Consider the following 20,792-nt stretch of genomic DNA (forward strand, 5'->3'; position numbering starts at 1 on the left):
AGAAGCACTTATGATCTTCGTGCTCTACTTCTCACAGCCTCTCAGTGCCGGTGAGATGAGCAGCGCCTGTTGTAGCATTCAGTTCCTCTCTTCTACTTCTTCAGCTCCCAGTCTGGGGTATTGTACAGTGCTGCAGCTGAAATACACACACACACTCTTCTTTACAAGCTCTAATGTTTGTTTTTGTTTTTTCTATTTCTAGTCAGTGGACATTTTAAGGTACTTCCTCGGCATGATAAGGGGTCCAGAGAGTCGGCTCTGCTGGTTTAAAACCACCAAGACCCGCTACTTGGATCAGGAGGTAATCACATACTTTATTACTCTGATGAAGAGAACTGACACTAATGATTATTAGATGAACAGTTTTCTGATAGATCTTGAGCTAATTGTTATTTGCAGGGATTCCCTTATCATATCAACACAGAGGTTTGTTTCACTGGCATACAGGTAAGGGATTATTTGTTGTAGAATCACACAAAACTTTTGTTAATTGCAGTGACTAATTGTGTTCACTTTAAATTGTTCTCTTTAGTGTGTATCTGGGAGGGTTACAGAACTCATTTCCTGTCACCGCATGGAGTCTGTCACAGTGCCACTTGAGGACTATGTGGTAAATTTATTATACTGTCATGATGTGTATATGTAGATAGCAACTTATGGAATTTTGTCTGTTGTACATTTGTCTGCATTGTCAATATTTGTTTTTGTTTTTGTCTTTTTTAATTAACAGCAACCCTTGAAAAAGGTGACCTGCACTTTCCTGTATATGGGTCCAGATGGTCAAGTGGACACCTCAACTTGGGTGCAGGAAAACAACTGTAACTCTCCCTACAGTGATGCAGAGAGTTTGTGTTTCAGAGCTGATGTATATCTACATATGATGCTATTCCCCTGAATGTGCAGCTATAAAATTTACTGTGGGAGATTTAATGATCCATTGCAAATTTGGCTTGCAGGAGAGCGAGGAGAGCCTTGCTTTTTTGGGAGTTGGAGGTTCCCTTTATTAGGTACCATCCTCTTCTTTTTGTTGGTGTAATGGTGCAATGTATGTTTAACATACACTAAGCATTTACACCTCTTATTTCTTAGCTACCATCTTTCAGACAGAGGGGTTACAGACATCGGCCTGAAGCTGCGTGCTCAGGCGTTCTTTGTGAGTAAATCCTTTGTTTATCTGCGGTTGTTACTCAGGTACGTTACACTCTGCTTTAACTTATATTGTGTGTTCTCTAATTTTCAGACTCTGCTTGCCAGCATCCACAACCAGAACTTCTTGTTTGTGGTTGGAAAGAAGATTGTGATGCGTCTGTCAGCAGCTAACAACCAGGTGACTTCAGAATGATGATATATTGTTTCATTTTTGTGCAGAATACTTTCAGTTAATGTTTTAGTGGTCAAATATAAAAACAACAACAGGCAATTAGGCAGTGAAAAAAACTGCATTAGCATGCATTTTAACACATAAGTGCAAGGTACTTATACTAACTACTGGAATAACTAACATTAATAGCTAATTTTCTGTTTTGTAATAATCACAGGCTGCTAATATTTAAGGACAAATTTTAAAATAAAATGTTTGTGATGATGATGGCTCTGGGAAATGCAATACTTGGAAATTTGGCCCATTTAGTACATCATGTGTGTAACATTAGTGGAGTACTGGACACACTTAGGCTTACATACTGCTTCTCGTTAGGGTTTAAAATCAGTAGCCACGTTGAACACCATAGCCAGAGTGAGTTATAAAGATTTTCGTTTTGTTTGTTTTAACAGGATGTATTTGGTGTGCAGCTGGCCTATGAGTCTCTGATCCAATTCCTGAGTGGTCCTTCTAATCAGGAAACGATTATAACCGAGCTCATCGGGGCCCAGGTAAGCTTGCAAATGCCTGTGTAAAATGACAAATTTTTAAATCTAAAAGATTTTCATTATATAGAAAACAGGACTCCAATATCTTAAGCAAATTTCTTTTCTCCTCTTTGCAGCTCCAACATTACAACTTCCTGGATGTGTTTTATGAGCTGCTTCTCTTCGGCTACTTCACAAATGACTCAGCTCCTGAGGCAGTAAGCGTCTTATCAGGAGATTTAAAAGTGATGCTTTAATGTAATTTCAGAACATGGTCGATTTTATCTCATTTTGATTTTCCATATTTTTAACCTGATATTCCTAAAGTGTGAGGGAGGATTCTTGGAGAGTCTGTTTGGGTTCATCAATATGTGGGATGTAGATGTGTGGGAGCCTGCAGCAGAGCTGTACTTCACAGTGCTTATTGTAAGTGAATATCTTCCGATGCCAGGATACACAAATTCTCAGCATTGTAACTATTACTCAGTGACACTATGTTGGATTTTTTTTATTTTTATTTTTTTTTTGTGTATGTGTGTGTGTGTGTGTTTGTGCAATTTGTCAATAGGGTTAACTTACAGTGCTTTGTGAGGTACTGTTTTCTCAGCCCCTGGAGCTCTACAGCGACCCAGCAGCCTTAGCCAGTGCAGTTTCTCAGCTCCTCTGGCAGCATGTCCCACTGATGATGGACACTTTGGAGAAGCTCTGAGCAATGCCATTCTCTCTACCCACCCCTCTGCCACCCCAACCCCTCTTCTTTTTCATGCTTTTTACCTCTTTTAATTTACAGTTGATATTGTAGGTCATTTGGTAGTTCCTGCTATCTCTTTTAACATTAATAAGGCAAAACAAACAGCTTGTCATGTCACTGTAAAGAAAAAAACAACAACAAAGCACAAAGTCCCCTGCACTGTGGCAGAAAACATATTGACCCTATTGACATATTGACATATTGACCCATATTCACCCGAGATTCATTACATAAATATATTTTAAAAATCCACTTACAGAAAATGTCACCATATCAGCAATTATATGTTTTGTTTTTATTAAATAACCACATTTGTAAACCTGTTCATAATTTGGCATAGATTATGTGGAGTGTCTGCCATACAAACCCCTTTGAAAGAGTTGCTACTAAAGAAATATATTAGTGTAGAACATACAGTACATAAACATTTCTTGATGGCAACTTTGACACATTCTTGCTATAATTAGACCCCCAAAATTAATCTTTTCTTCCTCTGTTGCATTTCATATGTGTTCTTTTCCATCACTACTTCCCTAGATTGCTCAAGATCTCAATGAGTAAGTATAAATTAATTTTGGTATTTTCAATAAACTTCGTATTAAAAAAATCTTTCTTTTTTTTTCTTCATTTCTACAGAGAGCCCAGGACCAAAGGACCAGTGTAAAATCCCTCATCCCTCAATACTCATCCCTTTATACCCTATCCCTCAGTACTTTATCCCTATCCACATCACTCTATTTCTTTCGGTAGCATAAAGAGCATATACAGATGACAGCTGTAAATAGAATTGTTTGTAAATTGTTATTACATAATGCTTATAAAGTTTACTTTAATAAAGGTTTTCATTTGCTCCTATTGCAGACTAATTGTAATTATTTTTAATCATCAATATATGTAATAATCCTTTAAAAAGCAACACAACACAATATGAATTTCTCAGTCATATACAAAGCCTTTAAAAAAAGAATTGAATCTGAAACTGATAGATGACAAATAACAAAATCCAGATATTTATAGCCTTGGAAAATTTGTTGATGGCCCCAAATTGTAGAAAAATCAGCAACAAAATCAGCAACACACACACACACACACACACCCAAAAAAAATTCTGGGTGGGTATTTTGTTTTATTTATGGCAAGGTGTAAATTCACAAACTGTCATAATATATCTCAATTCACCCGGTTTATTTAATGGGTTTAAAAGCAGAAATATTAGAAACAAGACTGTGAAACGTTACAATACCGGTATGGCGGTTTAAGTTACGTCACCGGAAGTGCGCCCTGGGCTGCTTCTTGAGTTGTTCTCAAAATGGCTGCGCCCGATGAAAACACGCTTCTTCAGGAAAATGAAGAAGTTGATGAGATGGAAGCGGGTGACAGTGATGAAGATGAGATGGAAGAAGAAGAAGGACAGGGGGAAGAAGGAGGGGAGAGTAAAGTGTATGTGCCTGGCGTTCAGCCGCTTCAGCCGGGAGAAGAGCTAGAGATGGACCGCTCGGCTTACCGCATGTATCACGAGTGCCAGACAGGTGGGTCAGTCAAAACTCGCAGTATTAATATATACCCGCTGGGCTACAAGTAATTATCGATAGAGTCTGTCGTGTGTGTGTGTTTGCAGAAAGTTATTAGTGTGTAATAAGCAAGCCTTTACCATGCAGTACTGGGGGGTATTCCAGAGAGCAGGTTATGCGAAATTACCTGGGTAAATTTACTCAGAGTAAACGGAGAACCTCAACTTTCAGTTCCAAAAACAGAGGTAACTTTCAGGGTATCTAAGTAGCCATAGCAACTTACTCTCTGAACATAATCTACTCTGAAGCAGGTTATGTTCCAGTGTTAGTCTGTTTCAGAGAGCTGACCGATCATGGTGTACCCTTTTGAAGAATATCCAGTTTTCAATATCCAACAAACCTTCTGAAACCCCACATCACCGACGTGACACATTGTGGATCTGCGCTTAACCCCGAGCACAGTTTATGCATTGCTCTACATTTTTTTTTTTTTTGTTTTTACCAGAGGGAGTTTTCTGTATAACGTGGGCAATGCAGAGCATGTGGGAAAGGCAGCTGTGTGTAGGGCCGTTCGTAAAGTATGCCTTGCACTCAAACAGTTCCTCCACACTTTTGTGCAGTTCCCTGGCAATTTCGGGTTTCCCAAATGTGATTGGATGAATTGATGGAACTGACATTCCTATTAAAGCTCCTTCAGTCAATAAAGGTGACTATGTTAATAGGAAGTCATTCCATAGCATCAGTGTGCAGGTAACAGTAGAATATTGGGTGCTGAATCAAGGTTTAAGGCATTAAATGCAATCAATACTGGTCCCCACAAACTACGTAATATGTGACGCATCCTACCTCATCACCAACGTGGAAGCAAAATGGCCAGGATTTGTATACATTACCAGAATATTTCAAGGTCCCCCACTCTTTATGAAGACTATCAGGAGGAACCCCCAGTTAACCCAGTGGACTAAAGGGATTGCAGGGTGTTACAAGATGTGATCTGCCAAAATCACTTCTAATTAAAAGACTAATGCACAAAATAAACAGTCGTGTGGTTTATTGTTTCTTTATTTTGTGTTATTGAAAGACATTTTTATTTATTGCTTTACCATTCAGCAATAAATGACAGAATAATCATCACTAGGAAAATACTTTGCCTAACATTACCAGTGCTTCAGCAATTCAGTTTCAAGTCTGGCCTTTTTTATGTTCACCTTTTTTTCCCTTCCATTTGAAGTCCATCTCCATGTCCCTTTCTCTCATTTTCATTTGAAGATACAGCTCCTTTGCAGGCAGCTAGGAAGACAATGATAATTCAATATGACTGATAACATAAATGTCTGTAATACATACACAGACCAAATATTTTTAATCAGGACAACTGCAAACAAATTTTTACACTGCCAAGATTCTGTGTGGAGGTAGATGGACCCTCTTCTGTACAGGAATCCCCAGCCGTAATCTTTAAGGGGACAATGACAAAGTTTTAATAATCACACATCTTTAAATAAAGGGAATGCATTATATGTTATACCTCTGTGGGCCTCCCAGCATCTTCAGTTTGTACCTCTGTCACAACAGAGGTGGTCTCTTCATCTTCATCCTACAGTACACATTACTAATGGTCTAGCAAACAAACAATACCTGAACACAATAATCACTTACAACTGTGGCAGTATGTGCTGTTGCAGAAGGGTCAATTAATACAATATGTCCATTAGCAAGTGTAAGAAAATGAAATCAGATGCTCAATGTACATTCTCAAACAAATACAACTAATATACAAAGACATAAGGAATATCTAGTAGTGGCACTACAATTAAGATTACAGTACACACCATATGCAGTAGAATAAAATAAGCATGCATAATACACAAGTGAAACATTGCCAAAAAGTGTTATTTTAAAAATAATTTTTAGACTATGGCAGTGTTTATTGTTATCTTGATTGTTTAAGGATAAATCACTTAAAGCACTGGAAACTTTGATTAAGGAACAGTGCCAGCTCCTCAGCCAGAGTTAGTGAAGGTGCTGGTGGTCCCCCATCCATTCTGTGGGTCTTTTTCCTGTTCCTATATAGACTAGAGAGAAAAGTTATTATAGAAGGTTGGGCCAATTACTTGGGTTACAATTTAGGAAGTTTATGAAATATCTTTTTGGAGAATGTTTGTTTCATTTTGCCTTGGGTCCTTAAGGATTACACCTGATAAAATGTAAAGCCTATTATATTATTTGTACATAGTACTATGTTAATAAATTGATGGAGGGCTAAAAGTAAAGGCATATCTATTAAATGTTATGGCACAGGTCTAATAGGATCAGTGTTCGGTTTTGCTTCATAATGAAAGGAAAGTTTTCAGATATTTATGAACACATAAACTCGCGCATTTACTTAATCCGTTACTTTTTTCCAAGCCAACTCTCTGTCCGATTTAGCAGTGTTACTTTTTTTTTGTTATAAGTGGTTTATATTCCTCATAAGTATGCATTAAAACCTCTAATTCTGCTTTGCTAAAGTATGCAGCTCACTTTTTCCTCACCCTGGGTTTCCATGGTGACTCCTGAAATTGTGATCCGTTGAGAAGGTCTTTTATATACTCACCGTGCACATGCGTTAACTCCGAGTTACCAGTAGGAGGTTGATTGAACTTACTCCTCAGAAGTGTTCTGGGACCAGAAAGCCCAGAGTAAGCATAATTTGAGTTAATCAACCTAGAGTTCAGGGTTTATGTAAAGCTAAGATAACCTTGCTTTCTGGAATACCCTCCTGGTAGTAGATGTAGGTGCTGTGTGTCGCTTGTTGTGAGCATATACTTAACAAGAAGCCATCAGCGTAATTTCTAGTGCGTAGCTTTATTGCATTGATATCATACATAGTTGAATACAGGATCATTTATTCTACAGTTAGTCTGCACACCTCATATGCTGAGAAGGAAATGTAATATTTCTTTGATTTTGCTGGAAGAAATTTCCCTTAAGTTTGCCCTTCAGTGTTTGAAATATAATTTCACATGGCTTCCCTATTGGTTTCCCTAGCAAGGACATGCTGTCACTTGAAAAAATAAACTGGAGTATGCATTCACATCCTTGGCATAGAAACAATAAACTCGAAAACAATATCTGGATTAGTAAAATGAGCCTCGACCAAAACACACATTTATTGGGCTCCCTTTTAAAGATCAAAATTGCTTTGTCACATTTTAGAGCTGTAGTTCCTAAGTTTTTATTGACGGTTTACACAAGTCACACGTCTCAGTGTAATCACCTAAAGTTTCTTTTTCCAGGTGCCCCTTGTTTGAGTTTTGATGTATTACGTGATGCTGAGGGAGAAGGAAGAGAAACGTTTCCCCTGTCCATGCTGCTGTGTGCAGGTACCCAAGCAGACACAGCTCTCAGTAACAGGTCAGTTCATTTCACAGACCAACAAATAAAAACTGTATGCAGGTTGTACTTTATATTTCAAACACCCGGTCATGGGCGGCACTAGAGCTCAAATCTGTAGAAGTAATATTTTGGCTGTTGTGCATTTGATTACAATTTTCCATTTGTAAATGCTTGTATAACTGGCCATAGGTTAAAAGAAATAGATTCGCCTGTTTTTCTGTTTCTGTCCAGACTCATTGTCATGCGCATACACAACCTGTATGGCATTGAAAAAGCAAACGAGGAGGAGGAAGCGAGCAGTGATGAGAGTGATGACGATGAGGATGATGAGAAGAAGCCACAGATGGAGTTGGCCATGGTGCCCCATTATGGAGGAATAAATAGAGTCAGAGTGAGTGACTGACTGATTATGATTCTTTCAGTTGTTTTAGTTGCACTGAATGGACACTTCTGTAAACTTGTTATAAACAGTTAATAAAAATGGGTCCTTGGTTCTAAAGTCATTCAACAGAAAAGGACCTATCTATCTATATATATATATATATATATATATATATATATATATATAAATGTGTGTGTATATATATATATATATATATATATATATATATATATATATATATATATATATATATATATAAAAATATATAAATATATATATATATATATATATAAAAATATATAAATATATATATATATATATATATATATATATATAAATGTATATTTTTTTTAGTGTTTCTTAATACATTTTACCTCTGTTTTCGTGACTCAGGTGACCCAGAATGGTGAGCAGTCATTGGCTGCTGTCTGGTGTGAGAAAGGTCAGGTGGAAATTTTTGATCTTCGGCCACAACTGGAAGCAGTTCACAGCTCTGCTGCCATGGCAGCGTTTATTAAACAGAATAAGGAGGCCACACCTTTGTTCAGTTTCTCAGGTCACATGACAGAAGGCTTTGCCATCGACTGGTCTCCAAAAGTACCAGGTCAGTTAGCACAGTGGAATTTAATTGGCTGTTTTGTGTCCCAGAAGGAAATAAAAATAATCCCTCTTTACACTCTATTAATGTCATTAATGTCATTAATGTCGTCACACTTTGCCTCCAAGGCCGGCTTGTGAGTGGAGACTGCAAGAAGAACATTCACGTGTGGGAGCCACGAGAGGGTGGAACTTCCTGGCAGATTGACCAGCGGCCTTTTAGCTCTCATACCAAGTCTGTGGAGGACCTCCAGTGGTCACCTACTGAAGCAACAGTAAGTCAATAAAGGCAACAACAATTGTCAGTTGTGACTCATTAATACTTTAATACACAGTAATTGTTTCACCTGTAATTATAATTATACACAGTTAAAACTATTTATCATGACTGCTTGTTTTATTCTGACTCTCAGGTTTTCGCCTCCTGCTCAGTGGATCAGTCCATTCGCATTTGGGATATCAGAGCTCCTCCAAAATCGATGCTTTCCGCCAATGAGGCTCATTCGTCAGACGTCAACGTCATCAGTTGGAATCGGACTGAACCATTCCTGTTATCTGGAGGGGATGATGGGCTTCTGAAGGTGTGGGACTTGAGGCAGTTCCAGGTGAGCAATTTCTGTTCAATTACTGTATTAATTGAAGCCACAAACACTTAGATGGAACTCCAGTGTTTCCGATATATCGTACAATAAGAAACTAATGTAACCAAGGTGGTTTCTGGTCCATGATTTAAAAAAAAAAAGAAACTTCTTCTCAAGGCAAAGGTTACGTGAAATGTTTTGTCTGTTTATCACCTTGATTACCCTAAAATGAGTAAAATCCAATCATTCTATTTAATGTTTTACCTTTTAGCACACCTGAGTCTTTATGAGCTGGTCATCCATCCAGTTTCACTGAGCTATAAATATGAGGTGATACATAGACCAAACACATGTAGTTATCAATCAACATGAGATGATGCACAAATGATGATAAAGTTTCTGGCTATCTTCAATTTGGCAATATCTACAAATACAGCTTCACTATTTTAAAACAATTGTCTTCACTATTTGGACAATCGCTAAGAATTTTCAAACGGCTAAATCTGAGGGGACACTCTTACAAAAGGAAGCAGGTGTAAGAATGTTCGCGAGGAAAAACGTTCTCCATAGATCACAATTGGACAATTGCAGGCGTTGGTTGCATCCTGGGGAGAAGTCGTGCCCAAAAGTAGAATTAGACTCTACATCTTTGCCAACTATTTATAAGACTTGTCTTAAGAAATCCCCCGCTGTCGTCATGTCACAAATGTAAGTGTCCGCAGTTTGCCAAACATTACTGGACTTTAAAAAAGGAACTTTTGGCAATAGGTTTAAAATGAGCTCATGGTTAGGATACATGCCATCATGAAATAAAGCTTACTGAGAACTGAAGGGAAGTGTCTATCAGGAAGGCCTCTGAAGGATGTGGAGAGGTTTTGTAGTGAGAAATAGTCTTGGATCCCTTTACGCGCCTTCAAGTATCTCATTCAGCATTATAAAAAGTTTCAGTGCTGTTATCTTTGAAAAGGTGCAGTGGTGCCAATAATGGCAGCATGAGTTTTTGGGAATATTTCTTGTTTTATTTGGATCATTTTGCCTTGTCTTGCTGATCCAGATATAATCAAGCTGATTTTCCAGATCATCTTTACCAAGGGTGCCAATAATTCTGGGGACATTGTGTGAAATCAAATGACTGCCACATTTCATGCACTGACCTAACACTAAAACCTCTCCAACTGGGTGTTATTTCACTGTTGGAAGTCAAGAGCACAACAGTTCAATCCGTGCACAGGATCCCTTCTACGCTTACGGATTCCATTTTCCCATCATACAAAAATATAGATGCAAATATTAGTTCTGCTTTACTCACTGTGTATGCGCACACACAAATTTGTGCAGCTGTAATGCAAATCATCTCTTCCCGTGTTGTGGTCTTATTAATTTTTTATGCAACAATGTTATACCAAATCACCATGTCAAGCTGAGAACAAACATTTTTCTTCATGGTAACCAGAAGGTTTCTGGTGACCTTGGTTAATTATTGTACAGTATTTCTGCACAAACATGGTAGATTTGTGCGCACATGCATTTTTGTATGTGAACAGAAGAAATATGAGAGCAAATTATCATGCGCATGGATTAAACGAGTGTGCTTTCAACATTATCTCAGCAATGCGATCTTGTTTGTTCTTCTGTTGGTCCACCCTCTCCGTTTTCTCTTATTTTTTCCATTTTCCATATTGTTCCTTTCCCTACTTTCTTCGTTCTCTTCTCTCTCAGTCTGGGCGTCCAGTGGCCAGCTTCAAGCAGCACAGTGCCCCTATCGCATCAGTGGAATGGAGCCCCATCGACTCCAGCGTGTTTGCCGCCTCTGGAGCAGACGATGTCATCAGCCAATGGGATCTGTCGGTGGAGTCATGTGACATGGGTGAACAGGCTGACAGCTTAAAGAAGCTCCCACCACAGCTGCTGTTCTTGCACCAGGGCCAGACAGAGGTCAAGGAGCTCCACTGGCACCCACAGATCCAAGGAACTCTCATCTCCACAGCACTGTCAGGATTCAACATTTTCAGGACTATTTCAGTGTAAAAGGGAAAGAAGTGCATGTGTGCTTTTGTGCCTTATGACCATAGTAGAAATATGTTAAGTACCATCATCATGTCAGTGATCAACATTTTTCTTTTTGACTGATCTCTACACTTGTTTCTAGATCATCTCGACTGGTTTTAAAATGTAGGCAATTAAAAAGGTCTTGATACACTTCATATAAATCTACACTGAAACTGATGAGCTCAGCTGGTGCTGAAGGTGACAGGCAGCCAGTGCAAACACAGCTGTGTGTCCTAGTTTTGAAGATCACTCATGCTACACTGTTCATCAACATGTTGGAAAATGTCATTACCCTTTTTTATGCCATGAGTGAATGCTATTAACTCAAGTCAAATTTTGTACACATTTTTCTAGTCTTCTATGTGTGCTTAGAATCAGTCCAAGTCCAAGAGAGCAAAATTACCCATTACTTTTTCCTGCCAGCCTGACTGACAGTAACCAAATCTGTGAGCTCATGTATGTGAAAGAGGGTAGTTAGTGCTTTCCTCCAAGTGTGTTCACCCTCTAATGTAACATGAGCAGCATTTTGAAAAGGTGGCTGGCTTCATGTTTCTCTAAAAACGCCATGCTAGCCTTGACCCTCCTTGGTTGGCAGTGACTTGTGTATGGATCTCTTAAAGACATTACTTTATCCTTGATTCTGAACTTGGGTTAAGAACAACTGAAATTAAATGTCTTTTCTGTCATAATATTTTCACAAGGCCTCATTTTCATGGACACAAATAAAGACTGCTACAAAAGCTGCTTGCATTTAATTGAGTGGTAAGGATTTTGAAGATGTGGAGTTAGAGAAGCTCCTCAGTCCATGGTAGAAGTGGTTTACTTCAGTAACCGCATGAAGGAAGTTGGTTTTAAGTAGTTTGAACACCAGAAAAACTGGTGGCTCTGTTATACACTGTATGGCCAAAAATATGTGGACACATGACCAACACAAATGCATGTGGTTCTTCCCCAAACTGTTGCTGCAAAGTTGAGAGCATGTAATTGTCTAGATGTCTTTGCAATTTCCCTTCATTGTGACTAAGAGACTCAAACATAGCCCAGCAAGACAATGCCCCTGTGCACAAAGCGAGGTCCATGAAGACATGGTTTGCTAAGGTTAGAGTGGAAGAACTTGCGTGCCCTGCACAGAACCCTGACCCCAACCCCATTGAACACCTTTTGGATTAACTGGAATGTTGACTGTGCATCAGGATTCCATGCCCAACATCAGTGCCTGACCTCATTAATGCTCTTGTGGCTGAATGAGCAGAAATTCCCACAGCAATGTTCCATAATGTAGTGGAAAGCCTTCTCAAAAGAATGGAGGCTGTTCTAGCAACAAGGATGGGCCAACTTTGGAATTAAATGGTCAACAAGCATATACGGGTATGATGGTCCGGTGTCTACGTACTGCTAGCCATATAGTGTACTTTGGGAGGCATTTTGCTGATGTGGTTTGGGTACACATGTTCTCTTAAGAGGAAAATCAATACAAAGTTCTGATCTTTATCTTAGATTAAAGATTTTTATTCTGATGGGCGTGGTCTCTTCCAGGATGATAATGCCCCCCATTCAATGGGCACGAGAGCTCACCGAATGGTTTGATGAGAATCAAACGATCACCAGATCTCAATCCAGTTGAACATCTACGGGAGATTTTGGACGGACATGTTAGACAGCTCTCTCAATCTCCATCAGCAAAACACCAGCTGAGGGAATATTTTTTGGAAGAATGATGTTCATTCCTCCAGTAGTTTCAGAGACTAGAATTTATGCCAAGGTGCATTGAAGCTGTTCTGGCAGCTCATAGTGACCCAATATCTTACTGAGATACTTTATGTTGATTTTTCCTTTAATTTGTCAGCTATCTGTAGCAGAAGCAGATGGTTTTTTTAAAGTCCCTAATGTTATGATAACCAGATGGTGCAGGCAGTATGATGGAAAAATTAGGGAAACTGTACAACTTGGCTATAAAACCTAAAGTAAAGGATGTGACAGGTTATGACATTAAATACATTAAGATTTTTTCGTTGTCTGTTAAGAGTATTAGACACCCTCACTGTCATTTATTTTAAATAGCTGCAGTTTGTCATTTTCTCTGTGTGAGACGTAGGCTTCAAAAGGATAAAGAAAGATGTTCACTTTTGCTTGTTTTATTACTTTACCACTGTGTTTGATGTTACTGAGTGCGGTTTGGGTGAATTCACACTTGGATTATTAGCATAACTGAGAAATGAAGAAAAATCTAAAGAAAAGGCAGTAATAGGAAATAAAGACATACATTTATTATTGCAGATTTCAATACCAATAGCATCACATATAGGAAGTGCAGTGTTCCATGGTGTACACATAAATGCAGGTTCTTCAAGAGCTTACAGGCAGAACTGGTCTGACAAATACAGGATGACCCACAAGTCTCCATACAAAAGTGGAAATTAACACTTAATATCTTCCAAAAAAATTCATATTTAGTTTATATTATATATATTTTTTCAGATAGCCTTTAAGAATCATTCTCATGGCTGGATCAGGAAACTGTTGCAAGGTTACGATGGACTTTAACAGGAAACATGGCGAGCACATCACACACACACAACACTGCTGCCAAACGTATTAACAAATTCAAAAAGACTGGAAGTGAAGCAGACCGACCGAGAAGTCCACGGACATCCACTGACGAAAGCACAACTGATGTGGTGTTGGATGGAGACAATTGGGTCACCCTGTAGTTTAATTACAACTGTGCGTACATCCACATTAATCTGGATAAATTTGAAAACGCTTCTTTTTCGCTACTTTTTTGGCCTTCTGTCCACACTGAGACAGCATTTGAAATATGAAAATGCCGTTTCCACTTTGTAGTGTGGACTGAAAAAATAGATATTCAAAAACAATTACATTTTTGGTCATATGACCCACTCAGCTCAAAACAAACAAGACGGTACTGCAGTTGTTGTGCCTGCTATCCAGTTTGATAGCTTTGTTAAAGATTAATGTCACTTTGTACAACCTTCAGATTGCATTCTTAAATAAACGCCTGACTGAGATGACACGGGCCAAAGCTGCTTACATTTTTACGCATGTACATTATAGGCTTATAAGTGTTTTCTGCCATTTCAGTGTGGACGATCAATTTTTTGAAAACGGCAGTATAGACGGGAGAGTGTTTTAAAACAAAAATGCACTTTTCAGATCTATCCAGATTAATGTGGACATAGCCTGCAGTACACGTTGTGTTCGCTGCTCTATTACATCATAATCACAGCGGTTACTAAAGTAATTTACACAACTGATTGTCATTAGCTAAAAAAATGGGGTTGGTTTCTGTTTGGCCATTCACAGTTGATGTTATAAACTGATTTTGCTTGCGTTTCAATGATGAAGTTGAAAACTTGAGCTGACAATTCTGGCAGGTGTTTAACCGGCACCATGTGGAGTGATTTACCAGTTAATATATGGTTTATAATAAAAGTGAAATATAGTTACAGACACTTTGTACATTCTGGTTTGAGAGATATTCTATGGTTTAGACCTTTATGACAGCATCCCAATTTGAACTAACTGCACCAGTTTTGGCTTTATTTTTTGTAAAAAACAGACATAATGGCTTTTGTTGTGGTACCTTTCTTTAAAATGGCAGCAGCCCAAATAATTATAGATGGGAATCTTGGCAGTACCTAGCAATGTAACTAAGCTACAACTCTAACTACATTTTTGAGATTTCAGGTGTACAACTGTATTCAAGAGTATCCATGCATATCTTTTCAAACTAAGCTGTGATTACACCATCTGCCTGTATAGTTTCAACAGAAAGGCCTACTGGTCTGCTAAAGGATCACAGTGTGGCATGTAAAGGCTGCACAAAGGCTAAATATTATAATGAGAAAGTGGTTTTTAATGACTGAAGTGGCTTTGAAAAATCTGGATCAGGATTTATGAAGACATGTTTATTCCTTTCCAAGCTGAGATAAGACAAATATCTGAAAAGTGGTTCATATGTGTATGGATTCAAAATAATAAACACCCCAAGAACAAATTGTCAGGTGTTTAATCATCATTATATCAAATTATTTACAAGTGAACAGATGGTTATTTTATAAAAGGAGCTGTTTAAGACATTGTTTCTGAGAAGAAGAAAAAACCTCCCCCCCAAAAAAAAAAACAATTTACAAAGTCATGCAGTTTGCTACTTAAAACAATTATTGTGAAACTAAGCTTTAATGCAACTTGTCCATAATTACCTCCCAATAAATCCAGTTTAAACCAGTAGGCAGTTCTCCAGCTATCCTGATTTGGCTCTAAAGTTTTATTTCAGTGGGAAAACACAGGCTTTTTAATAGGAAAGTGGTCTCTATGAGACATGTAAACTCCAATGACTGGCTATTAAAACAGACAGATATGACTGAAGTAAGACATAGTTATTTAAAGTGGTTTAAGCACACTGTTTCTTCTTCTGCTGTACACAACTAGGTATGTGCTGATCATTGGTAAAACAATACATGGCAACATTTAATAAGTCTTTACAGGATTTCGCAGGGTTTTTTTCCCCCAAATTTGCGATGCAATTTGCGGAGCTTTTTTGCGTAAAACTGTTTGGGTTTTTTGGTCTTTCACTGTGATGTTTGTTGGTAAATAAGACCTTTAGCTTTGGCTGAATGAGTGTTGTGATGACGTTACATGATGTATATTGGCCCAAATCTGTGGTAATTTAGAAAAATTGCAAGCTCTTGCGAATATTGCAGAGTTTCCTTGATTCTGCATTAATTTAATTCAAAATCGCAAAATCCGGGAGGGACTGTTTAATGCACACCATATAACTATCACCTTAAACACCTTAAATGATCATCACAACCTTTCCATTTATCTAAGCAGAGAAGGGTTTGAGTGAATATGTAAATGTCATATGCACAGAGATGTGCAGTGAAAATGTACAGATAACTTTTTTAAAGTTAAAATTAAGTTAGTTAACAGCATTTTTATAGTAGCTTTTCCAACTGTTGTATTTTCAATGTTCTTTCAGTATGTTCCCTATCATGATACTATATTTTCTCTTCATGTACCTTAAACTTAAACAGCAGATACCAGGTTGTGTGTCAGATACACTAAACTCCCTAAGGTGTAGAAGAGCAATAGCAGTAAGCACTATATTAAACTGTGTCAGTCGTAGTAAACCGAGCACCTGCGATCTATCCGCACGATGTTCACCCACTGTTTTTTCCACCCATTGTGTTTGTCACTCCCACAGGAACACCCAAAATTCTCCAGTAAAATCTCCACAACTCACATACACAGCTCATTTTAGACCAGCTCTGGCTTTTTTAATGCCATTATGAATATTAAATCAACATGTTTTTAACCTTAGGAACTTGCTGATACAGTTATACATAGATACCACAATTCACTCATGTATTTTCATAACAGACTAACAAAACATTAATTTGAATAAATTTGTTTAAGTAAATGAAAGGTTCTCACTTTACTTTTGTCCTATAGTATTTAAAAATAATAACAATATGGAGTTTCTTTAAAAAGAGACTAATACACTAAAGGACATAAAATTTTTAACCAACTTTTGTGGAATACTGGTATTTGGCTCAACCTTTTTACTCCTGTATTGAGATGATTTATTAAACAGCTAAAAACAGACTGCATGTCTACCATTTAACATTCCCAGGTAATATGTTTTGAAACTTAAGAGATCCCAGTTTAACAATGATATGATAGCAACAATATTAAACTTATAATAATTGTTTTATAATATTAAATATTAAATGCATTCCATTGTCTAAGGCTTTAGTGGGACTAATAGTACTAATAGAAATGTAATTTCTTTATAATACTACAGTTCTACCCCTGAAAAACATTGTTTTTCATGACAAACTACTGTTTTCTTAGAGTTTTGAAAAGTATTTTTAAAATAAAATTTTCAGCCTCTATTTATGTGTGACCTTTTTCTACTAACAAGTCCAGTTCCTCCTGTTTCATAGAGTTGTTTTTACTTTGGTAGTTTCTCCCTTTTATGTTATTCGAAAAAGCATTTTGCTGATACTTTTCTCTGCTTGATCTTTACATACCCATCATTAGACTCCTAAAGGCCAATCTCATCATCCGACTCATCCTCAAACGTATAGCCCTGCTCTCCTGCAACGCCCTCTTCGTCTGAATCCGACTCTGACAGATGGTCCTCCTCTCTCCTCCTGTCCAATGGGGAGATGCCTTCATATTCTGAGCTCACTGAAGAAGATGGACTGGGACTGACGTCTGGCCGGTGATTCGTCAGCTCTGGTTTCACGGCTCCTTTATTAGCCATTCCTTCAGCCCTCACCTCCATTCCTCCAACTGGACTTGTATTCGTTTCCTTCTCACATTCCAGCTCTAATTCACCACCTACATACTGCCGACCAACGATCTCCTCCTTTTTGTCGCTAAATCGCACCTTCGGCCGTAGCCCCTTAGATTTGATACCATTGACATCGTTTATATGCTCCTCTCCACTGCTCAGACTGTGTATCCTCTTCTCATTCAGGTCAGTAGTTGCACCATTGGTTGATATCCCACCATCTGCACTGCTCTTACCGGAGATAAACACTTCTTCTTCACCTTCGTTGCCCATTGTCCACTTGCTGCCCAAACCCAGTCCATCCATCACTCCCAGCACATCTCCCAAAATGGATGGCCCCAGGTCTAGGTCCAGATCGAAGGATGAGACTGATTCTGAGTGCTGGAGTTCTGTAAAGGGTTCATCAGGGGTTTTGCTGTCAGCTGCATGATTTAGCCTCACTTCTGTGGAGTCACTGGTGTCCTCCACAGGAGAGGTGATGGACTTCAAAGGCTCTGGGTTGGAGGGGCCATGACTGGACAAGAAGGAGGTGTCTCCGAAGGCGTCTCCACCACGGCCGATATGCATGGTGTGGCGAAAGTCGCCGAGCGGGGCAGAGATCATGGTGGGATCCAGGCGGTGAGCCCGGCCCGACTTGTGTAGTGGCATTGGAACTGTGAAATAAAATTCAAGAGTGATTATCAAATCCAGTTACATTACAGAACTTAATCTATAGCCCAGCATTACCTCAGCAAAGCAGAACTAACCTTAAAAATAAAAATACAACGTAAGTTAGACAGTCACTCTAAAGTTGTGATCCATGATGCCTTTTATTGAGGATTAGGAATACTTAAATAAAAAGGCAGATAATTATGTTAGTTAATTAGTTTTCATTTTTAATGCCACGACTCAATTCACAGCCCTGAAGACCCTTTTCCTTTGCATATTATCCATTTCTTTATAATAATTTATTAGTCTAATTTCATGATTGCTTTGGCAATTAGCTGAATAATTAAGTCAGTTGTGGGTGTGTGTGTGTTTTTTTTAAACGTGTGAACTCTCTAGCACTTCTTACTTCATGTCACTGCTCTCTTGTTGCCTTTTTAAACACTAGGTTCATCTTGTTAGCATTTCTGTTGTTGTTGTTGTTGTTTTTGACAACAGTTTGACTCTCCAAGTTTTAGATTGTCAATATGGATAAGACATTTAAATCTAGCCAGGATGATGCAATGCAGAAAAGTTTAACAAGAGACAGCAAGGGTGAGAAAGAGCTAACTGAGAGGTAATGCCAAAGCCATGCTCAGACTTGTGAGACTCGTGAAATGTAAAAACACAGTTTTGGATTCTGCCCCTGGGGCTTGAGCAAGCCACACACACACACACACACACACACACACACACACTCACTCACTCGCACAAACAACTGAAACAGACATTATGAAACTCTCCAGTGTTGATGGAGCTGTTCTAATGAAATGTAGTAATCGGGACCATTAGGAATCTGTTCAGTTAAACGCAGACAGAGTAGTGATGCATTTTTTATTTTATTATAGCAATCCAAATAATGTATTTTAGTATAATAATATTGTTAATAAGACTATTTTTATTTTTTCTATCAGACTTTTTTTTCATGCAAAATGAAAAATGAATTAAATATAACTTATTATACAAGTGAAAGACCAGATCACATGGATCTTAATAAGCATCAGTAAACTAAAATAATAGAAAATGCAGAATAACCAGTGAATCTCTACTGGAAGCAATTAATCTAAGGTTAAACTGAACCGCATCCATTCCGACCATCCACCCCCCCCCCCCCCCCCCAAAAAACCCCCTCTGTTATTCAGTTTCTTTTTTGATATTGCCTTCTAATCTTCAATCTCGCTGTATGTTGAACAATAGCTCCTAATGGAAGGCAGGTACCTGGCCTACTCAGTTGAGATGAGCAGAATGGAACAAGTATCTTACTTGCTAGGAAAAGCAGAATGCAAATGAAAACGAAAACAACCTAAAAACCAGGATACAATTGTAGAGCCTGTATGACTGGCTCACTGGAACTGGAACTCGTCTTGCTTTTCGTATGAAACTTTAATACGGTCCAGTGAAAGTCCCAATAATGTGTTTTTACATGAAACACTGGAAACATACTGAACTTTAGACTCTCTGAAGTGAAAGTACTAATAAAGCCAAAAAGGTACATTCGTAGTCGAAAACATTTCTGGGACAACGATATACTGATACACCAGCAACTATTGTATCGTTCTGTATCACCTTGAACTACTTTCTCATTGAGTGTTGGGCGTTTTTAAGGGCTGAAAGCGCCATTTTTGTTACCTGGATGATGACGGCTCGACAACACCAACAGCTGGAGCCTTTACCACAAACCACTTATAACACCGTTTCAAAGACTGAAACACACTTATTAACTCTATGTTAGAGTTTTAATTTTAATACGCTGCACACAGGAAAGTAAAATCAAATCAAATAATAAAAAAAGTTTTGAACAAAGTAACAAGTTAATCTGCAGTTGATTAAAGTTTGTGTGTGAGTGTGTGTCAGGAATGTGAGCACACTTTCCCCAAACACGTTGCTCTCTTCAACTAATCTTTTTAGGGGGGAAAAAACACACTCCAAAATGAAATAATTGTGGTATTTTACAGCTGGAAAGTTGATACAAAAGAAAGAAAGGAGTGCGACAGGAAAAGTGACTGCGCCCCTCAGGAGTTTTCTGGAGTTACAAATTATACTGTAAACAGGACAAGGGGGGAAAAAACCCACTTACTTAGACAAATATGTAGAGTACTCCTTAATCCTAGTCACACTTCGACTTTCTTATTCCCTTACGTCCAGACGTCTTTTATAAACGGTTTAAATCCTGTTTTCTTGTTTTCTCCTCGTAGCTAATATCTTGGCGGCGCTCTACTCGGATATTTCTTTTTTTCCCCCTCCTTGTTGGGATGGGCAAGGAAGTGACGTCACTTTTATTAGGGAGCGCTTTACCATAGCACAGAATGGAAAATGCGAGGGTAACGTCCCAAAACCCAATACTAACCTACTACGTAGTATGCACCAAAAGAGGACGAGACCAGAGGGTACCATAGTTATAATATGTGGCGTACTAATTTCAGCGCACTATTTAGTAGTGTAGTACGCGGACGCAGCCCAGGACAGCTGTTTTCCCTCTTAATAGTCTGTACTTCACTGCAGTCACGTTCTCTTATAAAAGGCTTTTAAATGACTAGAAACGCTGTAAGGTAGCTAATAGATATTTCATGTAGCTGTTAGTTGTATAATGTAGTGTACATCTGAGTCAGGGTTATAGCTCGTACAGCGTAGGTGTGATGATTTACTGTTGGTTCTAATCCAGCCTTGCAACATTGTCTTCCACATAGTG

General features: G+C 38.4%; 2 protein-coding genes across 2 annotated transcripts; one reads left to right on the forward strand and one right to left on the reverse strand.

The window, feature by feature from the left end:
• Positions 1-3,709: 3,709 nt before the first annotated feature.
• Positions 3,710-13,543, forward strand: grwd1 (glutamate-rich WD repeat containing 1). The gene is made up of 7 exons (XM_053626509.1): positions 3,710-4,128; positions 7,389-7,506; positions 7,720-7,879; positions 8,264-8,474; positions 8,597-8,742; positions 8,881-9,072; positions 10,768-13,543. Exons 1-7 carry the CDS (start codon positions 3,909-3,911, stop codon positions 11,074-11,076), a joined length of 1,356 nt encoding a protein of 451 aa, XP_053482484.1. The 5' UTR covers positions 3,710-3,908; the 3' UTR covers positions 11,077-13,543.
• On the reverse strand, positions 13,343-20,459 carry cdc42ep5 (CDC42 effector protein (Rho GTPase binding) 5). Its single transcript, XM_053626532.1, has 2 exons — positions 20,181-20,459; positions 13,343-18,072 (listed from the first exon to the last, which is right to left on the reverse strand). The coding sequence occupies exon 2, from the start codon at positions 18,065-18,067 to the stop codon at positions 17,168-17,170; it is 900 nt and encodes a 299-aa protein (XP_053482507.1). The 5' UTR covers positions 18,068-18,072; positions 20,181-20,459; the 3' UTR covers positions 13,343-17,167.
• Positions 20,460-20,792: the final 333 nt, after the last annotated feature.

The sequence above is a fragment of the Ictalurus furcatus genome, chromosome 1, assembly GCF_023375685.1.
Source record: "Ictalurus furcatus strain D&B chromosome 1, Billie_1.0, whole genome shotgun sequence".
NCBI lineage: Eukaryota > Metazoa > Chordata > Actinopteri > Siluriformes > Ictaluridae > Ictalurus > Ictalurus furcatus.

What these genes read in the sequence shown, in the direction of transcription:
- grwd1 (XM_053626509.1), top strand. Translation starts at nt 3,909, where the DNA reads ATGGCTGCGCCCGATGAAAACACGCTTCTTCAGGAAAATGAAGAAGTT. An exon ending in GTATCACGAGTGCCAGACAG is followed by an intron (nt 4,129 to 7,388) that starts GTGGGTCAGTCA and finishes TTCTTTTTCCAG; the next exon opens with GTGCCCCTTGTTTGAGTTTT. An exon ending in GGTCACCTACTGAAGCAACA is followed by an intron (nt 8,743 to 8,880) that starts GTAAGTCAATAA and finishes TCTGACTCTCAG; the next exon opens with GTTTTCGCCTCCTGCTCAGT.
- cdc42ep5 (XM_053626532.1), bottom strand. Translation starts at nt 18,067, where the DNA reads ATGCCACTACACAAGTCGGGCCGGGCTCACCGCCTGGATCCCACCATG.